Raw genomic sequence first — 27,174 nt, forward strand, 5'->3', positions numbered from 1 at the left:
TCCTCCTCTAAATAAAAAATGGATGACGGAGGAGACTCATCCACCTCCTCCTCTTGCATGTTTCCTCTGTCCATAGCGTTCCTTGACAGCGTCGTTTCTAAGTCACCAATTTAGTGCTACTTGGTCCCAATGGAATTTCCCATTGGGAACCTGCTAGCACTAAGTTGCTAACTGGTTAGCAAGATGCTTCCGACAAACCGGCCACAAACAAACTTGCTTGTGAACCTTCTGGCACAACAATCCCTTTCCTCGATAAACGACCAATCACATTCACTTTGTTCACTTGTGTAAAGTCGGGCACCACTCCAGAGAATTCGGAAATGCAACAGTTGGAACAGCCATTTCCCTACAGCTTTAAGCACTAAATCTTAACATTTCTTTGGATGTCTATATATCAATATTTTATTAGATGAAAATCTCAGTTGTCGAAGCATATGTTGTTTTATAAGGTACCAAGGGGTGGAGCTAGAGGTAAAGCCAAGGATGGCCAATAATTGGCCACCCTCTGTGGCCATCCCTATCAGGAGATTTGTCTCCATGTTTCCATAATTGATCACCTCTGCAACAAATGTTCCAAACTAAAACAGAGAATTGCAGTAGTGATTCCTTGAAGTGGAATGTTCAAACTATTTTTAATATTAGTATAACCATACACTTCAAACAAAAGTAGAATAGCTAATTGCTTACATCAATATACCAACATCAAATATAATATATAGAATTGATTCTATTTAAGAACTAGTCTTTATGTACTATGGGGAAGAATCCATTCATCTTGGAATGACCTGTGTTAGATAAGGTGAATCACTAACATGAAAGCATAAATGAATGAAGGTATTATGGAAAAATCTTTCCAAAAATGCAGGTAAGAAATGTCCAAGTTCCATTCTGTACCACATTGGTGAAACAATATCTGTTACTTTTTTTTTTATTTCGCTCTTCTAGGGCCTTCCTCTTTTTCCTCATAAACTGTTAAAACAACATGCTGCAACATAAGCCATTTTCAAAGTATATAATGAGAGTAGCTAAGCTACAATGAAAGGCTAAAACCAAAATTAACACAAAAAAATACAATGAGTGTGCTGTCATGTGGGACAACGAGTAGAGAGGAAGAACTTAAAGCTGAAAGAATAGTATCCTTTATGGCTTCAGTAAAGACATCATGGATGTGTAAGTATGTGTACATTCAGTGATTAATTTGGTAAATATAAATGTTTTGGTGGTTCATTTTCCTGTTTGTACCGTGTGAATTGACCCCTCAGTGTGGGTCTGCCGCTGTCGGGCCAGCCCCTATTTAAAAAGTACTTATTGTTCTTGAAGCTGCATGTCACCAATAATGTGAGGAACCCTTAACCCTTTCTAGGGAACTCAGTGAAATACTTTGAAAATCAAAATTTCAAGCCAATAGTGTTATTGGAATCCAGGTCAGGACCTTGTTACCTGTGTAGAATAAAAAAATATGGATATTTTGATGCCAATTAAGGGTAAGGGGTATGCAAGTGCTCTATAAAGGGTTAAACTGCTTGTTTGACAAAACAACACAAAGCAGAAGCTAAAAATTGGATTAAAAACATGTGCAAGGAGTCCCTGTGGCTACAGCATCTGAGAAGTATAAACACTCAGTGGGGAAGTTTAATTCCCAGAATCTGCTTGAACTAAGTGCTAGTGGAGCACTGGCAGATAAGCAGGCTTGTAGTTGTATTTTTCTATCAACAGGAAACAGCAGCTCCAAAGTGTTAAACCCACACCACCGGCTGTCAGTCACACATCAAGATACATACTCGCTCACTTACACACACACACACACACACAGAAAAACACTTGGAGTGGCATTCATTAGGAGCGTTGAAACATTTCAGCCATAGTCCTCAGACAGAGATAGATAGCTCAGATGTGTGTGTTCAGGTGTGTGTGTGTGCTGCTGTGTGTCGCTGTCAGTGTGTGTCTAAACCTGCGGGAAGAGCCTGTGGTGTTCAGTGGACCAACAGGAAGTTTGTTTGGATTCTCCATCGACTTTCACCCTGTCAACAATACGTAAGTTCATCATGTTACATAACATTCTTCTGATGTCTTTGGTAGGAAAATTTAAATTTCATGTAAAATGACCTTTTCTGAATTTCTCCCTTGAATTTCTAAATGTTGTTGCCTTAAAGCAACGTACATGAATGTACTTTATAAAGGTTTTTTTTAACCTAATTTTTGTCCTTTCTTAATCATTTACATGACGTTAGTGCTCCATCACAGATCTTAAAGGAATAGTACACCCAAAACATGATTAGCCTTCATTTTCTACTCACCCCCATGCTGAACAACACTCTGGAGTACTTTTTTGATATCTCAAATGCATCTGGAGATCTGGGAGGCTTCTTGCCGTCTGCTGACATTCAAATAATGGAGGTCTATGGCGCCCGAGGCAGAAAGGTCCATAAAAGTCCACAAAAAACGTGTCAATATTCCTCCATACTGCTCGTCCAATGTATTCCAAGTGTCCTGAGTGGGTAGCGTCCATAATTTACTCGAAACGAAGTCATTTAGAATGTTTTTTTCTACGGAAACCGCGGCAGACCAAACCAGATGAAAGTGCGCATTCAGCTCGGCAAAGAAGCGTAGCGTCGTGAATGCGCTTTCAGGAAATCCTATACTCTACTGTTTATGCTCTAAAAACATTCTAAATGACTTCGTTTCGAGTAAATTCTGGACGCTACCCACTCAGGACACTTGGAATACATTGGACGAGCAGTATGGAGGAATATTGACACGTTTTTTGTGGACTTTTATGGACCTTTCTGCCTCGGGCGCCATAGACCTCCATTATTTGAATGTCAGCAGACAGCAAGAAGCCTCCCAGATCTGCAGATGCATTTGAGATATCAAAAAAGTACTCCAGAGTGTTGTTCAGCATGGGGGTGAGTAGAAAATGAAGGCTAATCATGTTTTGGGTGTACTATTCCTTTAAGAGGTTTGCACACGTAGGATTTTGTTGTTGGTCACTTTTTTTTTTTTTACATTTTTCGTTGGCATTGTCAGTTCAACTATAGCTCTGGTGAATTTCAAAGAATCCAAAGAACATACATCTGTTGATATTTTATATAAAAATGAGCAGAAATTCCTCCAGGTGCAGAACAGCATCTCATTTATACTGTTGGCATGGTAACCCTATGAAAGGAGTGGATCCTTCTTGGACTTTGATTACTGTGTGGGATGAAGAGAAAATCCTGTGTGCAAGTCTTTGGCACTCACACAGAGGTTTGAGGTTTTCTCTGCCATTGCAAGAAAAGCTTAGAAGACGATCAGATCTTTCGGGTTCTTCAGGTTCTTTGTTGTCATTGGAGCTCCCAAAGCCAACACCAGCCAGCCAGGGGTGACAGAGGGAGGGGGTGTGTTTCTGTGTACCTGGTCACCTAGAGCGGCCTGTGACATCATTGACTTTGACCTGAAGGGTAAGTTTCTCATTTGTCTGCTAAGAACATTTGTTTCTCTAGTGGATTTTTTCCCAGAAATGAACAACTTATACTGATACTTTACAACTGATACTATGAGCCTACCTGTCCTACTCTACTGTATGTCTCTCTGGGACACCTGTTTCACTCTCCTGTTCATCTCACTCTTACACTTTTAACACTTCTACCCATCTCACTCATACATCTGTCTCACCCTAAAACCCGTGTCACCTATGAAGGTTATTTTGTTTCGAAACTATTTGTGCATTGTAAGTGTGATTTTGAAGTTGTAGAGAGAGTTACATTATAAGTTCTGTATTTGTAGAATTGAAAAAAAAGTATTCACAAGTACAAATTTGTTTGTTACACCTGTTCAAATTGTAAGTACAGGTACACAAATTCTGTTCTACAAGTTGCACATCAAAAGCCTCTTACATTCTCAGTTTTGCTTTAAATGGTCCAGAACTATTGTTGCAAAACTATTTGTGCATTGTAACTTTGGTGTTTTTTAATTGTAGATTTTTTTAAATCTGTCACAATTACAAAAGTGTTACACCCCTTTATATTTTTGAGTACAAGTACACAAATTGTGTTTTCTCAGTTGCACATAAAAAATGTCTTCCGTTCATTTTTGCTAAAGTTGATCTAAAAGAGATGGTGCGAAACAAATTCAAACACATGTATTAAAATCTTAAAAAAAAAGATTATATATATATATATATATATATATATATATATATATATATATATATATATATATATATATATATATATATATATTAGGGGTGGAATGGTTCACAAAATCCACGGTTCGGTTCGGTTCAAGGTTTCATGATCCCGATTTTCGGTTCAGTTCGGTATATGTTGATTGTTAGCCTGACATGTTAGTCGTGTTGCTGTTAGCATAAACAAAACGTGTTGCACAATGCTTGCACACTGTTTTTATCCACCACTTTCTTTCCGCCGCCATCGTAGGTCACTCTAAATGCAAAGCGCTCCCATACAGCAGACCTATAAAGTGCTGCTGGCGCGTCTTCCAACTCCTGTTCTTTCCCACTCGCCATACCCACACAATTCTCCACAACAACTGATTTTTTTCTGCTACACCCGGCTACGCTGCTTCGCTTCTTCTTCTTCTTGTTTACTACTGGTGGTTGGCTTTGGTCGCAGTACCGCCACCTTCTGCTCTGGAGTGTAAACGCTTCGCCTATGAGAAAAAGGAGCAGCGCATGAACCGAACGTAACACACGCGAACCGAACCGAACGGTTCAGACGGTTTTTATAAAAAGTTCCATCCCTAATATATATATGTATATTTTTTTTCTTAACACAAATCAGTGAATACAACTGTGTGAATCTGCTGTTGTGAGTCAGAAATTCAACTTTAAAAGTTACACCTCCATTTTCACTTTTGACAAAAATATCAAGAACTTTGAAGCAATTAAAGCTCTCAGAATTTCTAAAATGCTTGCGAGAGAATATTCACACAATTTCTTCAATAGTAGAGAATCAATGAGAGTTGAGAATCAATGAGGAAGCAGAAGTCCAGGCCAGAAGATCAGAGATCCAAAGACATACCCAAGGGAAATCAAAGCCGGGGTCAGGAGAGAGATCCAAGGTCATTAGCAGGCAGAATCCAATGGAAGTCCGAAGACAGGTCAGGCAAAACAGATCAGCACAGGGGCAGGCAAACTCAGAAGTCCAGGAGCAAAAACAATTCAGGACCAGAAACACACTGGGTATGCTAGAGAACTCTCACCCACGGCTCGAATAATCTGGCACTGATGGCTGGGACCAAGCAGTTTAAACTAGAAAAGGAGGATCTGATTGTGAAAATGAAAACTGGGCAGAGCTAAGCAGGTGGAAGAAATAAACCAATAATCAAATAATTCATCAGTGCCAAGATCATGATAACATCTGCCTAACTTTCTTACCTTTGTCTTGATGAGACCTGCTTCACAGCCACATCTGTCTCACTCTCTTGTTGTAACGGTGAGTCGAAGCAATCAAACGGTATTTCATTAGATAGAAAACTTAAAATCAATTTCACTGTATGATCTGGTAAACTTTAAAGTGCCTTGAGATGACATGTCTTGTGAATTGGCGCTTTATAAATAAACTGAATCAAACTGAATTAACAGGTGACGAGGAACACAGCAGCTCAGATCTCAGCTTTCACTCCTTTAAGAGCAGACAATGGTTCGGAGCTTCTGTCCGCTCAGTCAGCGGGACACACCTGTTGGTGAGAGCACAGCAGAACATGACTGGAACTTTAGTCTCATCCAGATTCTGTTTTGTTAGTCAAATGAAGTAGTGACCCAGTGTGTGTTCCTCCACCTCCAGGCCTGTGCACCACTCTTTCATTGGAACGTCAAAAGGAGAGGGGCGGAGTCAGGGAAAACCCCTGTGGGTAATTGTCTCCTATTGGACCACGCAAGCAGGGTCTTGACATCTTTCTCTCCCTGCAGAGGAATCTTGATGGATGCTGACTACACGGTTATAAAGAACAGTAAGAAAAACAAAGATCTGGATGGAAAATCTTAAACCCCCTCAAACTTTAAGTCCTTGTTTTGTTTTCTAGGAAACGATCAGCGTTACTGTGAGGTGGGCTTCAGTGCTGACATAACCAAGGTGAAGTGGGGTGTGCAGAGCCACTGTTGTTGTTGTGACATTAGCACAGTCCTGTTTGCAATCTAGATACAGTCCTCAGGTCCTCTTGTCATCCATTATATAGGTCAGTCAGAGTTATTCATTTGTTCCGCAGGATTTTTGGAGTTTCCTAGCTGAAGTATTAAGGATGGTTTATGCTCAGAAATCAGGTTGTCTGTGTGTGTGTCGCAGTTAACGCAGATATCCGCAGACAGGAGGCCCCTGATTGGTCAAATCTGCATCCGTTCTACACTATGTGTATTTCCTGTTTGGTACCTTACCGGCGTATTTTGTTGGTATGACCGCCATTGTGGAAAAATGGCTCGTGAAGATGGAGCAGCTAGAAGAGCGAGGTGCGCAAGAGAGCTGGGACCCTTTTTCCACCTGCATCCCCACTCTTTTTCGCCCTCATGTCCCTCAGTTGTCGCACAAACTTGCCCCAACTTCTTCACCACCTCGGCCGTATCTAGACCGACAGCTAGTTTGTGATTGTCCCTCTTGTTTTGTAGTGTGGAATAACATAGCGCAGACCGCGCTTCAAAATTGGACATAAATCTAAAATATTTGCGTCATAGCTGTGACAAGCTAGCCTCGTGAGACCATCCTGATCTCGCGAGCTTTCAAGGTTTCACTTGCAGATCAGTCTGGAGACTCTCCGTTAAAGAAAATTTGGAGCCGTTCACCAAACGAACGTCCAATCAGCGTTGGCTTTGAGGCGGGTTGAGGTGTGACGCAACGAGAAGCGCGACAGTTCAGTCTAAAGAACATGGCGGCTTCAGCCGATGAAACTAGCGTTAGCGTGGCTATCGAGCAAGTTTTATTGGAATTACAGAGTATTTCTTCACTGAAAGAAGAGCAAAGCACTGCTCTGGAGGCTTTTCTCAGAGGAAAATATGTTTTTGCTCTTCTCCCGACTGTTTTCAGCAAGAGTAGCCTGGCTTGTGGTTGTGTTTTCGTCGTCGCTCTGTTAGTACGTCATATGCTTCGTTGATCTGATTGGTTTATTTGGCCCGTCTATCACCAACATAGGCCAATCAGCTAACCAGTATTTTCGCCCCTTCCCAAAATTACTTCAACGGAAGGTTTCCAGATGGATATGTGGAGGTTTTTAAAAGGCTTTCATAAATGCGAATTGAGTCGCAGAAAAACTCTGGCTCCCATGAATAAAACTGAAGCGAGCAGAGGCGTGGCGCAGCCGATTTTAGAGTTACTGTTGGAAGAACACACCAAGAGTTGGCCTCAGTGTTAATTTTAGAAGGCATGTTAAATCCAGTTACCCTATGTTTTCCCAATAAACTGAAGGTTTAAATTACTTTTAAATTAGTTTGACATAGTAAATTCCCATACTTTAGGTCTTGGTTCTTTCTGTCTGTTCCTATTCAGAGGTCAATGATGTAAAAAAAAAACAAAAAACTTGAAATTGTGCCCTAAGTTATAACTTTGAAATGTCTTAAGTTTGTAAATAAAATAATTAAACAAAAAGGTTTAGAATTTTTTTCAAATGGCAACATGGGGCCCTGTTCCTGCAGTGGGGTGCCCCTTAAAAACTAGGAAGAAAAAAGGACGGATCTAGACTTAAAATAGAACTGTATGTGTCCTGGTTTATCTAACTTACATTCTGTGTTGTAGGCTGATCGGCTGGTGCTCGGAGCTCCAGGAAGCTTTTACTTCCAGGGTGAGAGAGACCCCTGCTGGTCACTGATTGTACTAGCAGAGCTACAATAAGTGAATGAGAGACAATGGAGCTAAAACTTTATTTTGTTTAATTTGGGAAAGTTAAATATAATAAGAGTTAAATATAATAAATACTGTTAATTCGCAACTTTATTTGAAATGGCTGATTTCCTACTCAGAAACAGATGAATCAACTCCACATTAAAAAGATAACCAAGATGCATAGATCCAGTTGGAAAAAAAACCTACAATAATAAAATAATAATTAAGTATAACTGATAGCTTTAAATGGCTTTAATGCCTGTTCTTTTCTGGCATTTTGAATAAGGATGTGCATAAATATTGAACCTGTCAGATCCCTACAGTAACCAGCGCCATACTTGCATGGCATCATTGCTGATTTCAGGTCAGGTGATCACAGTGGGTCTCAGGGACATCATCGACAGCCAACAAAGCAATGAACCCATTCAGTACGTAACAGGAAGCCACCAATCAGAGGAGCAGGGAGGTTACGACCTTTACCGTGGTGAGTGAAGCACTATGCTGATATCAACTGAAAGAAGAGCTTTTATTTTGCAATGATTTACACAGGGCATTTTATTTTGAAAGATACATATCTCTTATTGACAAAGCTTATAACCCTGCTGGTATAGATTAGACTAATGTTTTGATATGAATGAGATTTATACCCTAACCACATTTTATTTTTATTTTTATTTTACTGTATTGACACAAAGCTTCCATCTAAAGGTGAAGAATTAAAGGAGAGTTCAGAATCTATAGCATATTTTTCTAGACAAGCCGTAGCAGAGCACAAATAATTATCTTTAAAAAAAAAGCAATGTCTTCACTGGTCTTTATAATGCAGTAATGTTAAAGCAAAGTAGAGATGTGATGGCCAGAAAGTTCTTTATCATCATTTGCTTAGTGGGTTATGGTGGTTTAATCAGACTCAATGTTAGTGGATTTCGAAATGTGTCATTTTGCCAGGTTACTCTGTGGCTAGCGGTATGTTGACTGGCGACTCTACACCAGGTAGGACATTTTTGATCTAATCTAATCTAATCCCATCGGATCTGATCTAATGAAACATTGTGTTTCTTTGCATTAGATTATGTGGTTGGTGTTCCACATGACAGGAACTCTGCAGGAACAGTAAGGATTTCCTGTATTGTTTGGCTTGTGCCGGTAGGGATAAGCAAAGAGGAGGCTTAGTGAGACTCCAATGTTGGTCTGTTCTACCAGGTGAGAATCTATGATGGAAGAATGGGCGGTTCTCTGAGAGTTTACCACACCTTTCTAGGAGCTCAGGTAAAAATGCACACTACTATGTTTAGATGTAAATGATCTAGTGTGGATGTGAGGTATCTCCTTCGCCTGCCAGGTGGCTTCCTACTTTGGACACAGCCTAGCCGTAGCCGACTTCAACGGCGATGGGTGAGAACGAGCACACACTTTAAACACTTAGGACGGATTCACTGTGTTCTCTGTAAAGATATAGGCTTAATATATTTTCTTTTCCATCACCTTGTGTCTCTGAATATGATTGTTGGGTTCTGTGTTTTTTTTGGCGTATCCCTGCGGTTGCTGCAGTCTGGAGGATGTCCTTATTGGAGCTCCACTCTTCATGGACAGAGTGATGGAGCAGTTGCAGGAGAGAGGACAGGTCTGGACACATAATCCATCTCTTCTTCCATTCTGACTTTTAGTGTGATTTCAGATTTTTGTATTGACTACTAATTCATTATAATTTCCATTTTCAAAAATGTTGGTTTATACATACATTTTCTATCATGCTTATCTCAAGTGGGGTCGCAAGGGGTGCTGGTGCCTATCTCTAGCTGTCTACTGGTGAGAGGTGGGGTACACCCTGGACAGGTCACCAGTCTATCTCAGGGCAAGACAAAGACAACCAGGATGGACAACCATTCATGCACACACTCACTTCTCTTCTTCCAATTAACGAATATGAATATGTCAGCCCTAAAAATATCCGTCTATTGGACCATCCGTCTGACCATCCATCTTTCCATCCATCCATCCATTCGTCCAAACAATCAACTGGTTCAGGAGGGATTATCTAAAGACTCCTTTCTCCAATTGCTGCATCTGGTTCATTCTAAAAAAAAATTCAGCTAGTATCTTCACTTTGTGCCCAGACCTCGTCGACAGATTCTGTTTAATTGAAAGTAAAGTGGCTCTAATCTGAGCTTCCCGAGGTGATCCAGGATCTAATTCGTTATCACATCACCTTTGGTATAAGTTGGGATGCAGGTTGATCAATAAATCGAGAGTTTGTGCTTTTTGGCTCAGATCTTTATTGCCATCTCAGACCAAAACGGGGGCCATATTACAACAAGTAAAGCACCTACTACTATCTCAATCCATCCAGACATCATTCATGCACAATGTACCAAGATACTTACCCTGAGTGAGTAGTCCACCTTAAGGTTGAAAACAACTAAGACTTAGAGGAGCTAACTCTCTTTCTGGCAACATTACATGGAACAGAAATACATAATCCGGAAAAGTTGTTCATCTATAGCTGAAAAAGTAGCTGAAATTCCTGTGCATATGAAGAAAATAAAGCTCTTTGTGGTGGCGAGTGCAATCTGGTATGTCAGCTATACACACCCATTATTGCTCCTTTTTAAACAGACTTTCAATGTGCCCAAAGCTAGGTTATGTTGCCCATATATTATGGGTTCCCAGGGGAGGATAAAAATAGTCAATTCAGTTGATTTATATAGCGCCATTTCACAACATATATTCTCAAGGCACCTTACAGAGCCAATTCCACCAGCTCATACAGTAGGAGATGTTCAACATTTTCTATTTAAGGAAACCCAGTTGATTGCACCCATTAATTGACTCAAATGCAATCCCATACACCAAGCATGCTTGTGACGACAGTGGAGAGGAAAAACTCCCTTTTACCAGGAAGAAACCTCCAGCAGAATCGGTATTAGTGGCCATCTGCCGAGGCCAACAGGGGTTCAAGGAGATAGAAGTAGACATAGAAAAAGAACCAGTGACACAAAACACAACTGTCAACCAGCTCCACAGGCGGCCCCATCCAGGAAATTCACAGCCAGTCAGAGGATGAAAGAGAGCACATCCAGTTATGGTCAGAGAACCAGGACTACACTGAAAAACAGGCCAAGCTACAACTTCCACAAATAAAGGTGTTTTTTTTTTTTTCAGAGGAAATGAACATAGAGCATGAAGAATGAATGAGCATGTTTCTGTGTTCAGGTGCTTTTATACCTGCAGAGGAAGCAAGCTACCTTCCCCTCCCTGCCAGACCAGTCACTGATTGGTCGGTCTCTTTATGGCAGGTTTGGCTCTGCCCTTACTGTGCTAGGTGACCTGGACATGGATGGTTACCAAGGTAGCCAGATATCCTCACTCTCTGCATCAGTAACCATTTTTCTGCAGGTTATTAATCTAAGGTTATCTCACTCTGTTCAGATGTTGCTGTTGGGGCTCCATGGTCAGGTGATGGTAAGAGGGGGCAGGTGTTTATTTACCTGGGGAACAGGAATGGTCTGTCAGCCATACCCTCACAGGTGATTGAAAGCCCATTGCTTAGCAGCGGATCAGCATTTGGATTTTCCCTAAGGTCAGGTGGTGACCTTGATGGGAATGGATACCCAGGTTTGTTCAGGAACTCAAGTTCTTTAATGAATAATCACAAATCAATAACCAGAGGCTGTCTGTTTCCTGGATTTGTAGATCTGCTAGTTGGTGCGTGGGGTGCAGATCGAGCCTTTCTCTACAGGTGAGGCGCGACCAACAGTTTGAATCTAAAAGGAGCTTCATTTTTTTGGATTTTTAGGCAGCTGAAACCTAAAAATTAATACTTTTATTTAAGGAGCTAATATAATTGATCCTGCTTTGCAAATTTGAAATCAGGAAAATTTGTTATTGAGTAATTCAACTTGGCCACATATTGTTAATTGTAAAATTCTGATGGCTTTCTAAAAGCTTGGTTTATAAAAGATTTGACTTAGATTCACAGCTTGATTGATCTTGAAAATTGTTGTGAACAATATATTTTTTGATATTAATACCTTTGTATGTTATTCTACTAGTAGTAGTCATCTTCCACTTTGATTGGGACCGAGTCATGGGGGCAGCAGTCTCAGTAGAGACTCCCAGCCTTCTCTCTTCTTTGACTCCTCCTCCAGCTGTTCTGGGAAAAACCTAGAAAAGGTGCTCCTTGGGGAACCAAGTTTCTCCATTGTGTCCTGCATCATGACATGGGTTTCCTTCTGGAGGGATATGCCTGGAATAGCTTCCACAGATGGTATCCAAGGGTCATCCAAAAAATATGTCCAAGGCACATCAGCTGACAACTCTCAATGTGGAGGAGCTGTTCTACTCCAAGCTTCTCCTGGGGGACCAGGAGTGGGAGTGCCATGTCACCCCACAAAGGAAGCCTGTTTGTATCTGGGATCTTGTTTTTCTGGTCATAATCCAGATTTCATGACCATAGATTATGGTAGAAACTTAAACTGGTAAATCTAGAGCTTTGTTATTTCACTCAGCTCTCTCTTCACCACAACAGACCAGTGCAGGGTTTTAATTATAGCAGAAGCCACACCAATGGATCTAACAATTTCCCACACCATACTCCCCTCAGTTGTGACCACAAGATACTTGGGGTGACTGAATTTGATCAGGACCCCTTCTCCACTGTGGATGGACAAGCCACTTTCTCCAGTCAAGAACAGGTTCAACTTACCTCTGGAAATGCGGACCAAAATTCTCCTTGACTTGTACAGACACCAGATGGCCCTTAATAAAGGGCCACAAACTCTATGCTCCTTCAGTGTCCCCGACAGGGCACCATGTGAGACATGGTTGGATGTCACCCAGATTCTTCAGGTCCACAAAACACATGTAGACCAACAGGGCAAAGATACACCCTCGAGAACCCTGCAGAATGTGTAGAGCTGGTCTGACACTCCTCTCCAGCACCCTGGCATAGGCCTTTGGGGAAGCTGGGAAGTGTGATCCCCTATAGTTGGATCACACCCTCCAGTCTAGTCCCTCGTCTTATGCAGGGGAACCACCACCCCAGTCTGCTTGTCTAGAGGCAGTGTGTCATGAACAGAAAGAACACAGTATTCAAGGCAAGACAGACAGTGGGATAATTCAAAGCATTTATTTTTAAAATGCAGAAGCTGAACTGCAGTGGCGGCTGGGCACTCTGGTAGGAGGAAAAAACTGGTAGGTGACCATGATAAACTGACAGAGGATGATTACCTGTGTGAGTCACTTACCTGGTTTATCAATTCAGTCTATCTCCATAGAACGCGGTAGGACTGACAGTTAGATGTGGCGGGTGCCGCCCAGTGTAAACCAGATGCTGCAGTCCCAGAGGGCAAGCAGGAGTCTGAGCCAGGTTGGGGAAACAGATAAGAAATGGAAGGCTCAGAGGTCCAGGAGTCTGAAGCCCGATCAGGGATACCGATGAGAACCGGAACAGACTGGTTCAGGGTTCCAGGAGTCCACAGAGAGTTCAGTGGAACGTTCAGATAGGAACAGGCAGGCACGGTAGTTGAGAGGCTGAACAGGTCGGGATAACTGTAACACTACGAAATGCTAAAAAGCTTGCTCTCTCCACTGAGTCAAGAAAGGATCACGATCGTCAAATCTGGAACACTATGAAACACTAAACCTCTCTCTCCACTGGTCCCCGAGAACGAGATCATGAACTAGGGCATCAGCAATGATCTCAAACTCAATAATCTGTGGAGATAGCTGGGACAGCCTTATATATAGAAGCAGGAGCAGGTGGATTAGATAAGTGGAAACTGGACACCGGGCAGAGTTAGGCGGGTGAATGAAATGAGCAATTAGGTCAGCCCTCAGAGCCTTGATCATGACACATTGTCCCCAAGCTCCAAGAGATGTGTCTGCCACGACAGCCTGAGAACATCCAGAGACCTAAGGTACTCAGGGCTGCTCTCATCCACCCCCCTAAGACTTACCATCTTGTTAATATAAGGGGGTATAAACGCATCTGCCCCTGAGCACCCTGTCTCTTCTTCAATCAGAGATGGGTTTTTAGCCAGGTGGAGGATATCCTGCTGGCACCGCAGACCTTTATGGGCCACCCACATTGACAATAGAGGCATCGAACATTGCTCATACAGACTCCATATCCCCAACCGCCCCAGGAGAAGCTCTATTAGTTGTAGTAGTTGTAGTTGAATACGTCCCTGACAGATGGCTCCATCAGATGTCCACAGCAGACCCTCACCACTTGCCTGGACTCACAGAGTCTGTCCGGCTTCCTCCTCTTCCAGCATATCAAGCTCACCACCAGATGGTGATCTGTGACATCTCCACCTCTCTCATTACAAGCCCCAAGTTGATCATCTACCTCCTGCTTAGGATGTCCTGGTGCCAAATGTACCAATGGACATTGTTTTGCCTGAACATTGAGCACAATTCACAACTTGCACAGTAGTCCAATTATAAAGCAACACTCTGATTCAGAGCTGTGGGTCTGTTCCTCCTCATGTATCTCCAGATGTTACTGTTTTTTTCCACATGGGTGTTGAAGTCCCCCATATGACTTGTGGAATTCCCAGGAGGGAGGCTAACTACAGCCAGTATAATCATCAATGAATGAGGTGGTGTAGGCCTCCACCTCTGACTGCTGCCCAAAGCTTTACCACCAATCCCCCATGTTTGTGGTGGCTCCACAACTATTGTTAAACCATTTTTTGTTTTACTTTTTTTAACATAAAAATGGCCTTAAAGGAATAGTACAACCAAAACATGATTAGCCTTCATTTTCTACTCACCCCCATGCTGAGCAACACTCTGGAGTACTTTTTTGATATCTCAAATGCATCTGGAGATCTGGGAGGCTTCTTGCTGTCTGCTGACATTCAAATAATGGAGGTCTATGGCGCCCGAGGCAGAAAGGTCCATAAAAGTCCACAAAAAACGTGTCAATATTCCTCCATACTGCTCGTCCAATGTATTCTAAGTGTCCTGAGTGGGTAGCATCCAGAATTGACTGGAAACGAAGTCATTTAGAATGTTTTTAGAGCATAAACAGTAGTGTATAGGATTTCCTGAAAGCACGCACATGCGCGTTCAGGACGCTACGGAAACCGGCAGACCAAACCAGCACATTCAGCTTGGCAAAGAACTCATGCTCTTCCTCAACACTGAAGTCCTCAGACATTTTTCTTTCGTTGTTTCTTTCTTTGCACAGGTAAACAGCACATTTCTTCTTCTACGCTTGCATTATTGGCAGAGCAGACGCTGAATGCGCACTTTCATCTGGTATTGTCTGCCGGCTTCCGTAGCGTCGTGATCGCGCATGTGCGTGCTTTCAGGAAATCCTATACACTACTGTTAATGCTCTAAAAACATTCTAAATGACTTCGTTTCGAGTAAATTATGGATGCTACCCACTCAGGACACTTGGAATACATTGGACGAGCAGTATGGAGGAATATTGACACGTTTTTTGTGGACTTTTATGGACCTTTCTGTCTCGGTCACCATAGACCTCCATTATTTGAATGTCAGCAGACAGCAAGAAGCCTCCCAGATCTCCAGATGCATTTGAGATATCAAAAAAGTACTCCAGAGTGTTGTTCAGCATGGGGGTGAGTAGAAAATGAAGGCTAATCATGTTTTGGGTGTACTATTCCTTTAAGTGTAGCTGTTTCAGAACCATAAACATGAACACATAACGTCATTAAATACTGGTTTTGTGCTTTTAGGTCTCAGGCTGTGATCCGGTCCAGAGTTTCGGTGTATTTGCAGCCAGACTTTTTAAATCCAGAAGTTAAACTGTGTCATCACAGAAACACTCCTGTCTCATGGTAACTAAGCAGCTTTTTGTGAGTTTTCATTAACCTGATAAAAAAAACCTCATAATTATATTTAAAAAACCCTCAAATTTAAAGGGCTTTATATCATCTACATATTCTCATACATCAGGACTGTCTTTTTGGTGTTGCTTTACAGAGAAGAATAAAATCTACATTTCTTTTCTTTTTGCATTCTCTCAGTTTTGATGTTCGAATATGCATCCATGTATCTGGTCACAAAATCCCTAAGCAGACGGGTAAGGGTGAGGGGTTCATTAGGGGAATAACAGAACATCTTGATATCAGTAATCATTTTTCTGTCTTTCTGGTGATTGGCTGTTGTAGATCTTAGAGTGGAGCTACAGCTTGACACAATGAAGCAGCCGATGGGACGAAGAACTCTGTTGCTTTTGACCAATCAGCCACATGAGATAATGCAACTGGTTGTTGAAAGACAGGTGGGCCGGGCCTGTACCAATCATACAGCATATCTGAGGGTGAGTGAAAAGATCATTTTAAGATTTTGGAGAAATTTGTTCCTTCCAAATACCTCAAGCTGTAGCTCCTACCTCCAGTTTCTTGCTTCTATCCTGACACCTTTTGGGGTTGCAAAATTAAGAACACAAACAGGCAGGAAAAGAAGCTCCCGCCTGCTGTGCTGAATTCAGACAGCCTTCAGTTGTATTGACATCATAACATTGTAGACATGCACTTAAAAGATTCTACTTAAATTAGGACTGAAGCCTTTTTGAGAAGAGCTACAAAAAACAAAAGTTACAGAAATGTAATTAGTAGCTGAAGCTGTAAAGATCTTGGCACCTTTAGGTTGGGTTTTTTTGCCTTTTTGCTCTTATCACATCAACCTGTTCCTGCTGGTATTTAAGCTTCTGGGCCCCAGGCTTTGGTGAAAGATTATTCAAGCTTCCTAGCGAGACTTACCATAACGTTCCCTTTGTTTAGTTCTGTCGGTTCCGCATCTGTTTTTCTGCTTACGGACCTCTGGGCTTTCAACCGCCCCCGGTGTGCTCTCTTGAACGTGTTCTGTTCTTTCTGGACTATTACCTGGATTCTGCCTGGTGCCGACCTTGGACCTGTCTTCTGACCATGGCTTGGATTACCCTTCTGGATCTTTGGGTTGATGCTGCTTCTCTTCTCTCCTAGATCTCCGGTGCCGGCTCAATAAAAAGCAAAGATATTCCGCTCCTCTGTACACACTGAACTTTGACAGATTTCCAGTAAGCCCACTGCAGCAAATGAGCAGCCGCACATTACGTTAATAAACTCTCTTGTTAATATATCGCTGTCAGTCTCGCCTGAAATCTGGGTCCCTTGTTCTGAGCCTTCTGACAGAAGCCCTCTGTTGTAAAGCCCCAACGTATGAAGTTGTGTACATTAGCATGCGACACACAGAGTACATGTGAAGAAATAATGTTTTTTTGCTAAAGAATTGTGGGGAACAATATAGATCCTTGCAGCAGAGAAGAATGCTAACTGCACTGGCACAAGGAGACATCCTGCTTCCTTACCTTAGGTCCTTCCTTACTGCTAGCAATATCTGGATAAAACTTATCATGCTAACTTCCTATGCACTTCCACTGTAGGTTAAGTGTCACTACCGATTTGAGGTATTTGGAATGAACTCTGATGAAACTTGATAAACAGAAAACTTTACACCTCTTGTTTGTTCGTCTTCAGTCTGAAGAGGAGATTCGTGACAAACTGAGTCCAATCTTCATCACTGCTGAGATAAGCCTTCTAAACTCGACCAAAAATGCTCTGCTGCATGGACAGACGCACTCAACAGTCCAGGTGAACCAGCCTATATTCAGGCGGAGCTGGAGCTGAACCCAGGATCAGAGTTTTAGTGCACATGGAAATAACCACAGTGTGTTTGTGTTATAGAGCCGGCTAATTCTGGAATGCGGTGATGATAATGTTTGTATCCCCGACCTGAAGCTGAGAGTTAAACCGTGAGTCAACATGACGATGTAACTGTCATTATTATTATAATTATTTATTTATGGATGACTGATTCTCCGAAACTGCATTACTTATTTCACTGATCTATGGTCACGAAGGTATCACGGAAGGAAATAATATTAATGAATAGTGCGGCCAGATTAATGAAATATCACTTCAAGTACTTTATAATGACAGTGAGGATGTTTAAATCATACAAATATTATCTAAACTGCCGGTTGAAAAGTTAAAACTACAGCATAATTTTTTCAATTCACAAGAACGCCAGTACAGACTTGTACCCTCGCCAAGTATGTTCTTGAGAAGAACACAGGAAAGTATGGACTCGGGGAGAACGGGAGAACGCAGCATAAATATGGGTCAATTGGAACAGCAGCATACTCGTGATGTCACCACACGCTTGACTCGTCTGGAGCTGCATTTCCCCTCCTGTTATTAATAGTCTCTAGATCAAGGGTCACCAACGTGGTGCCCGTGGGCACCAAGGTGCCCTCAAGGACCACATGGGGGGCCCTCAGAGTCTCCTAAATAAAGAACAAACCACCAGTGGGCTAAGTTTGAAATTTTATTCTATTCTGTTGCTCCTTTTTTTAATCATTTATAGAGATTTCAAAAATGACAATGTCTAAATAAACTTAGAAATGAACAGAAACAATAAAAATAAGTTGATAATGAACAAAGTTTAGGCTAACGCTAACCCTTGCTAGCCTGGGTTCCATTCCGAACTTAGTCCCGCCCACAACGTTTGAGGTCGGGAAGTTCGGTCTGGCATTGCTCAATAGTAGCGCGAGTATGCTCGCACAATATCTGACGGGCCAATCAAATTGTCAGGGCGGGCTTTATACGATGATGGACAGATGATCAACAGTAACGTAATCAACCACGTGACCAAAGCGCGCTTGGGTGACAACAACAATGGCTGCCGCTGGAGAGTTGAGGTGAGTAGATTCTGCTATTAGGTCTGTTCTAGAAGATATCGACAGCAAATTAATTTTAAAAGAGGAACAGAGAAACGCGATCAAGGCTCATCTTCTTATTCTAGGCGTGTAACTGCACGCTCTGATTTTTGCTGACAACAACTATGCGTTGCTTAACATTCGTCATGCACTCCGTTGCTCTTATTGGTTGTAGGTCTATCCAATTGAGTGCAGAGGCATTTTTTTTCCTGGTTCGTTCAAAACACGCCCCATAATCACAGCTCTATGGAGCACGCAAGGGTTTAGCCTGACGTAGTAATAATACATTAGTATAATGATTAATACTTTCAGATAAACACATCAAATAAAATTTTTGCCAAAAAACAAAACAAAAAACATTCATCATAGCCAGTGGGAATATACACATGGCTCTGCTGCAGACGGGCTGCGGTTAGCCTCAGAGGTTTGCTGATTGCCTGTCAACATCGGAAGTTTTTTTTAAATTACGCACTAAATCAGTAAATGGGCCATATAGTGACCCTTAAAAATATAATGTTCTCACCTCAAATTATCTTAAAACGTACTTTTAAAGAAGCACATCAACAGAAAACAGATATTTTAACGTAATACTCTGCAAGTGCTAACCTGGAAGCTGCTTCTCACTGCAATGCATGCAGGGACAGTCTGTTCTGTTGCATGCTGGGTAAAGAGGGAGGGGCGAGAACAGCAACTTTTTTCCATTCTTTGTCTTGTTTTCTTGTGAATTGGAACAGCTCTAGGGCTGAGGCTGATGATGTTTCACGAGCACATGAGAACGCACAAGTACATATAATGAGAAACGGCCATATTTTCTGCAGAAGCTGCACTGCACTCACCAGTTCGTCACATACATATATAAAGATAGACATCTTTTATCTCCAGAAAGTACTAAGATATTTTTTGAAGATTCAAACAATAAAGGTATAAGGGTTTTCCTATTGCTTGTTTCTTTTCGATTGGTCACCAAACCACTCAATAAAAATTACAGTTTTATTGTTAGTAACTCATGCTTTTTAAAATATCTTTTTTGACATGAAATATTTATAATATTTTAAATGAAATGCTTCCTACAAACTTTAAAAGGAACTGCTATAGAACTGATTACATCTTTATGCTTTGGGCCAGGGATGAAATGGGCTTTTCATTGCCACCACTCAGTACTTGAAGGATTTGCCTGCTGACATGTTGTTTTTGTCTGTCTGATGGTGTGTGATGATGTTTGTTGATATGCGTTGGTGTGACTAGGGTGTCAGATAGTGTGTTGGTTGGAGATGATCAGTCAGTGTTGCTGTCGGTGTCGGCTATCAACGAAGGTGAAGGTGCATATGAGACTGAGCTAGTGATCCAAATCCCGGAACACACACACTTCCAAAGCAGTCAGGTGAGATGAGCAGTTTAAGCAGCCAATCAGAGGGGTATGTTTGGTGTGCTTAAGTTGGGAACTGTTTTTCTTTTTTTTTTTTTTTGCAGGGTGCAAGTCGTCTGGTGTGCATTCAGAGGAAAGAGAACCAGACTGTTGTTGTCATCTGTGACCTTGGAAACCCCATGAAACAAAGACAGATGGTGAGTAATCCTCCAAGATTTGGTCTGTTTCATCCCTAAGGTTGGACAGTAGGACATTTTAGAAATTAATTTGCTTCAATACTTGATTAAAATCATTAAATTATGCCATCATGTCAAGTTTTAGAGGTGCCTGTTAATTGTTAATGATTGAGCCAATTGTGGCTAAGTGGGGAAAGACTGAATACATGCAAAACATGCAAAACACCTTCTCTGGAGGTCTAGAGTTGCCAAACCCCTCTACAGTATAAACACTGTAACACCCTTAATGCACACATGCTGGTTTTTTAAAAGAGGTTTCAGTTCTAATCAGCGTTCAGTCCAGCAGGACTGGGGTCAAAGTAAGCCCAGTAAAAGGAAACTTGATGTATGAAAAAACACAAATCCTCTTTCACCAGAGAGTACAACATTTAGAAATAGATAAAATATATTTTAGCTTTGAGCTTTACTGGGAGATGTACCATATCTATGTGAATATCACATGGAAAAAAATATCTGAGATTAAAGCTTGATCATGAGATCCTCTGATTGTAATGACAAGAACGGTGATATGTCATCTGCATAACAAGTGATTTGAGTCATAAAAGAGGATGATGACAAAACCTAAACTTTTTTTTTTTAAATGTCAGAAAAACAAACTGTCAGCAAGTTTTTTGTTGTCAGTTTTGTAAAACAAATGTTTCCGTTTAAACATGTTATTAAGAATGCCTTTGCTGTCCTTACCTGCCGCAAGTGGGTTTGGTTTACTGATACTCTATGACAGAGGTCTTCAACGTTTTCAAAGCCAAGGACCCCCAAACTGATTGCGAGATGGAGCGGGGACCCCCATCCATCCATCCATCCATCCATCCATGCATCCATCCATTTTCTTTACACGCTTTTCTCAAGTGGGGTCGCGAGGGTTGCTGGTGCCTATCTCCAGCAGTCAATTGGCAAGAGGCGGGGTCCACCCTGGACAGGTCGCCAGTCCATCGCAGGGCAACACAGAGACACACATGACAAACTACCATTCATGCACACACTCACACCTAAGGACAATTTAGAGAAGCCAATTAACCTAACAGTCATGTTTTTGGACTGTGGGAGGAAGCCGGAGTACCCGGAGAGAACCCACGCATGCTCAGGGATAAGAGGATTGATAGGAGGAATTGCTAACAACTACTGTAATTGAATTGATGCAATTGACTTGGATCCCTTTGATGGAATACTTGGTGTGAATGGTGTAACTGAGACTGCATTCTGTTATAACTTGGAAAACATAAAAATCTGTAAAACATGTAAATATGTTTAGAATTTTCCTATGGCTTCGAGTTAGAACTTTGCTTTGTGGAGTGCTTTGAAATGTTTAGTTTTGAATTTGTGACGCAAAAAAAAAAAATTGGATTAGTCTAAAGTAGTGCAAATATGATGATTAATGCAGCATCCTGTATTGTCTATCCATTGACCTTAGGTGCAGACTGTACTCATGTTCAGCGTTGGTCACCTGGAGGAGGTGGAGAGTCACATAAGTTTCAGCCTCAGAATCCGGAGGTACAAAGTCTGACTCTTATCCTAGATTTATTAGAAATTCCTCTGTTCTACATTCTGTCGACCTTCCTATGTTTCAGTAAGAACTCTGTGAACTCCAGCAGTAACCAGGTGACAGTGAAGGTTCAGGTGAAGGCAGAGGCCACGTTGGAAATCAGAGGGTATAACTTATCACTGTTCTGGATTTAAGACTAGATTTACAAACTTAGTGTATTAAGGCCTTAGTTTTCTTGCAGAGGTTCAGTTCCTTCAGAAGTCCTCTTGCCCCACCCAGACTTCCAGCCTGTGGTGAACCCTGGAAGACTGGAGGAAGTTGGCCCACTGGTGGAGCATGTGTATGAGGTAAGGTATTATACTTAATATTTAAGCGCAGCACCATGACCAACAATGGACCCGGCTTTGTCTGATCTGTGTGTTCATTAAAGGCATACTATGCAACATTTTTCAGTTAATTAATGTGTTCCATAACGTTTTGGATGATTAAATGAGTCATTTCAGGTTGAACAAAGGTTTTCTCGGCCGCCCTGGTGGTCTGTAGGGGAAATACCGTACTTGCAATTGCAGGAGCACCCACAGGCTCAGAAGTCTCGTGCATTGCGAGAGTCGGTCTTGCTTTACGCGAGAACTGCTACACGCCCCCAGTGAAGGGCATGCTCGTTGCTAGCGCAGTGGCGATATTTGTGCAGACGAAGCTGATGTTGAAGCTGATTCCTGCAATATTATCACAGAGTTGTTGTCAATAACAAGTTTAGCCTACATATAATAGCTCATAAGTCCTGAGCCTCAAACGATTTTGTGTCTAGTCATACTATGGCAGACTAGAATAGTCTGATTATCTACCATACTATTTCAAATATTTCTGATGCATGCATAAGGTTGTTTAGACCATTTTAAATTCTTTGAAATGTACTAATTCAGTGCTCGAGGTACAAAACCACAGAAATCAGAACCCCCTTCCCCCAATGACAGTCGGATAAATGTATGGGAAACTCCAACTTGGCTAACTACAATCTTTGTTATTTAGACACATGCATAACAAATAATGTATGAAAACATGCTAAATTTCAAACTCGAAAATTGGAACAAAATAGCCACTTACCGCAGTAGACATGGTGATTCGTTGCGTTCGCCTGTCTGCTAAGCTCAAAACAACCGCGCCTGGCTTGATGGAGAAACCAGGAGAACAGCTGAGCATATTTACGACAGTGCACTTTTACTTTCGCCCTCTGGGGGGAGCCTCGCTGGAAAATCAACACCGGTTGCATAGTGTACCTTTAAGACAGGCTGGAGTTCCACATAAGGCAGATCTGTTGGTCTCTGGAAGCTGAAGTAGCTCTGCTGGCCTACTGATGTAGACTAGAAGTTCATGTTTTGGTAGATAAAGAGCTGCTGTCTGCTTCCAGTCACATGCAGATGAACTTCAGCATCTCTATCATGCTGCCAGTTTAAGCTGCTAACACTGATGTTACCTATAATGTTAATGATGCCTGTTTGTAGATCAGGAATCAGGGTCCCAGTTCTGTCAATGCCCGACTGACCGTTGACTTTCCCTCCACCTGGCAACAATACTTTTTACTCTACGTCATCTCCACTCCCTCAGAAGAATCCTTGAGTTGTCAGACCCTAAACACATCAGAGCTGGTGCCTTTAGAGGTATGCAAACAACATTTTCCATGTTAGTTTATGTAACTTGCACCTTACTATTCTATCTCTTACTTTTCTATTCCTTACCTATCTATACCTCACTTTTCTTAAAGGTTCAACTAGTTGAAGATGTTGCCCTAAATATGTTGTAATTTCCTTTTAACTTGAAAACCCTCAGGAAGGCTAACCGAGTGATTTCATTGTATAACTTTTAAGTGGTGTAAATGTAGATAATGCCACAATGCATCACTGAATCTAAGTTTTCATGAAGTTATACATGAGCTATCTTTTGAAACAAACACATGCGACTGGCTTGTGATATATTGCTAATTATATTAGGTAGAGCTAACACCATTAGCAGAAGCAAAAATGAAATCAAAATCAAATGAGATGAAAAATTAGATTAAATTCAGTACAAAAATACTTTATTAATCCCAGACATTAAAGGAATAGTACACCCAAAACATGATTAGCCTTCATTTTCTACTCACCCCCATGCTGAACAACACTCTGGAGTACTTTTTTGATATCTCAAATGCATCTGGAGATCTGGGAGGCTTCTTGCTGTCTGCTGACATTCCAATAATGGAGGTCTATGGCGCCCGAGGCAGAAAGGTCCATAAAAGTCCACAAAAAACGTGTCAATATTCCTCCATACTGCTCGTCCAATGTATTCCAAGTGTCCTGAGTGGGTAGCGTCCATAATTTACTCGAAACAAAGTCATTTAGAATGTTTTAAGAGCATAAACAGTAGTGTATAGGATTTCCTGAAAGCGCGCGCCAGCGCGTTCAGGACGCTACGGAAGCCGGCAGACCAAACCAGATGAAAGTGCGCATTCAGCGTCTGCTCTGCCGATAATGCAAGCGTAGAAGAAGAAATGTGCTGTTTACCTGTGCAAAGAAAGAAACAACGAAAAAAAAATATCTGAGGACTTCAGTGTTGAGGAAGAGCATGAGTTCTTTGCCGAGCTGAATGCGCACTTTCATCTGGTTTGGTCTGCCGCGGTTTCCGTAGACTCGTGAACGTGCTTTCAGGAAATCCTATACACTACCGTTTATGCTCTAAAAACATTCTAAATGACTTTGTTTCGAGTAAATTCTGGATGCTACCCACTCAGGACACTTGGAATACATTGGACGAGCAGTATGGAGGAATATTGACACGTTTTTTGTGGACTTTTATGGACCTTTCTGCCTCGGGCGCCATAGACCTCCATTATTTGAATGTCAGCAGACAGCATGAAGCCTCCCAGATCTCCAGATGCATTTGAGATATCAAAAAAGTACTCCAGAGTGTTGTTCAGCATGGGGGTGAGTAGAAAATGAAGGCTAATCATGTTTTGGGTGTACTATTCCTTTAAATGTTGCAGTTACTCATACATATTTTTTTAAACAGGTGTTGTAGGTGTTGATAGCTGTAGGCAGGAAGGATCTTTTGTAGCTGTCTGTCACCGGATCTGGAGAAGCCTCTAACTGGCCTCTGGTTTCTAATAATCTAATAAGCCTCTAATTTTTGGTCCATAAACAATTATGAATTAAATTACAAAGTACCAGTAAGTCTATTTCAGTCTATTCGTGGATCCCTTTGATATTTTATCTCTGGCTCCACCTGCCTTTTTAACGCTCACCTTTCAACAACTTATTTTAACCTTACCTGTATGTATATCTCCTCTCTAGCTAAGTTGTTAATCTCTTACTTGCCCTCAGTTGCTGAGTAACTACAGTGTTGCTGCAGTTTCAAATTCCATCCAGCAGGAGGAGACAAACTCCAACAGACAAACTGTCTATGTGGTAAAAAACATACAAACCTTGTTCTTCTGCATTCCTAATCCCAACTAAAGTTTATTTTAAAACATTAAATGTCCAATCTAAGGATGAGTTAGAGATTTGAGTTATGTATATATATATATATATATATATATATATATATATATATATATATATATATATATATATATATATATATATATATATGTATCTATATTTTTTATTTTTTTTGTTTATGCCTGTTTGTCAGAACTGCAGCAGCAGAGATACGGGGTGTGTAAGGTTTGAGTGTGATGTCATGGCTTTGGGGCGGGGCTGTAGTGCCGTGATCAAAATATCAGCTCGGCTGTGGTTGCACACACTAACAAAGGTATCTGTAACCCCCCCCCCCCCCCCCCACACACACACACACACACACCGACGCTTATACTCAACTGAGGGTGCCGTCACTGTGTTTTCTTGAACAGACTCCCCACCTGAACTATGACCTTGTTTCTTCTGCGTATTATGATATCATCAGCACACCATCAAAGGTCCAACCTGTGCTTTTCAACAGTGGACATGCACAGGTACCCCGATTCCCACCCCTATCACCGTCTACACAAACACAATGAGACACAGATATCATCAAATAACAACTGAACCGAACCCAGAACTGTTTGTTGTTTGTTTGCATGTGTGTTTAGGCTCAGATCAGCTTGGTGTGGCGTTCTCTTGATGGAGAGAAGCCTATTCCTATTGGTTACATCATCCTGTCAGTGTTTTCTGGACTCCTCCTCCTCTGCCTGCTCTGCTTCATCTTCTGGAAGGTATCAATCAAGACTTTGCTCTCAGTAATGCTTCGTCGATACCAGGCCTGACCATAGTTGGTGTTGTGGGCCACTGTCCTGCAGGTTTTCAAGGTTTCCCTGCTTTAACACAACTAATTTTCCATTGATAGCTTGTTAGCTGCATTCGCTGAACTACAGAATCAGCGGTGCTGTAGCTGAGAAACACTCAAAACCTGTAGGACAGCGGATCTCGAGAACCGACTTTGAGCAGCCCTGATCTCTACACTAATCGAATAAACCTCCATCTCTATGTGTGTAGCTGGGCTTTTTTAGGCGTACCAGGCCCCCGACTGATGATGATGATGATGATGATGATGATGATGATGATGATGACAATGGTAAAGACCATGGAGACCAAGAATTATCTGAGGAGAGCCATGACTGAATAGTAAATCTTCAACTTGGGCTGCACACACCTGTTAATATCTTACCAATATCATGCTTGTTTAATTGATTAATGAGCGTCAATAAATCCTGAAGTGCATATTAATAAAATGTTTTTTTTCTTCAGGTTCCTCAGTTTCACTTTGATTTTCAACCTTATTTATGAATTTGGAGGAAACATGAAAATTTAATGGAATGTTTTCAATCTTTGACACATATAGGTGACTAAAACTGGAATGGAGTAAAAAAAAAATTCCTTCTATTATTATCAAGTTTACCAAATGTAGTAGCTGCAGTCACTGGCTTTATAATAAATAAAATAAATTCTACTTTATTGTCATTCCACTGTCACAAGTACAGAGCAATGAAATGAATTCTCTGCATTTAACCCCTCCCCTTGGGGAGCAGTGGGCTGCCATCGTGCGGCGCCCGGGGAGCAGTGTGGGGTTAAGGATCTTGCTCAGGGACCCAGAGTGGCAGTCTGAGGAAGAGGGAGATCGAGCTCACAACCTCAGGATTCAAAGCCCTATGCCCTTACCACCATGCCGCCACTCCCCACTAGATAGAAGTTTTCAATACATTTTCTCAACTACATTTTGTTTGGCTAACAGCAATGAGATGTGAGGATGTTTGGACATATCTATTTTAAATATTGGAACCCTTAAATCAGTGTGAATGTCTGACTAAAAATGATCCATCCATCCAAAATAAACAAGAAATACAAACTGTTAATAATAATAATCAGGGGGGGATCTAGGATTCTAGGAGATCAGGGGCTTAGCCCCGAGGGTGAAGATGAGCGAGTAGACTTTCTGCTAAATCCCGTTCTAATGTAAAATATGACAGTTTACTGGATTAAAGAAATTTCTAGTATACTACATGCTATCACATGTAACAATTCCAGCTCCACAACATG

At 41.5% G+C, this 27,174-nt stretch overlaps 1 protein-coding gene across 1 annotated transcript; it reads left to right on the top strand.

Moving 5' to 3' along the window:
• Window positions 1-1,820: 1,820 nt before the first annotated feature.
• Window positions 1,821-26,554, top strand: itga2b (integrin, alpha 2b). The gene is made up of 31 exons (XM_038282259.1): window positions 1,821-2,034; window positions 3,313-3,440; window positions 5,582-5,682; window positions 5,784-5,949; window positions 6,022-6,071; window positions 7,719-7,764; window positions 8,170-8,289; window positions 8,754-8,798; window positions 8,875-8,918; window positions 9,009-9,074; window positions 9,148-9,200; window positions 9,357-9,429; window positions 11,019-11,154; window positions 11,235-11,420; window positions 11,499-11,544; window positions 15,521-15,622; window positions 15,812-15,867; window positions 15,956-16,107; window positions 17,306-17,419; window positions 17,513-17,580; window positions 19,792-19,927; window positions 20,017-20,109; window positions 21,557-21,636; window positions 21,714-21,794; window positions 21,870-21,975; window positions 23,131-23,286; window positions 24,985-25,068; window positions 25,295-25,414; window positions 25,512-25,613; window positions 25,731-25,853; window positions 26,134-26,554. The coding sequence occupies exons 1-31, from the start codon at window positions 1,892-1,894 to the stop codon at window positions 26,257-26,259; spliced, it is 3,102 nt and encodes a 1,033-aa protein (XP_038138187.1). The 5' UTR covers window positions 1,821-1,891; the 3' UTR covers window positions 26,260-26,554.
• Window positions 26,555-27,174: the final 620 nt, after the last annotated feature.

The sequence above is a fragment of the Cyprinodon tularosa genome, unplaced genomic scaffold, assembly GCF_016077235.1.
Source record: "Cyprinodon tularosa strain WSP-4 unplaced genomic scaffold, ASM1607723v1 ctg104, whole genome shotgun sequence".
NCBI classification, from domain to species: Eukaryota; Metazoa; Chordata; class Actinopteri; order Cyprinodontiformes; family Cyprinodontidae; genus Cyprinodon; species Cyprinodon tularosa.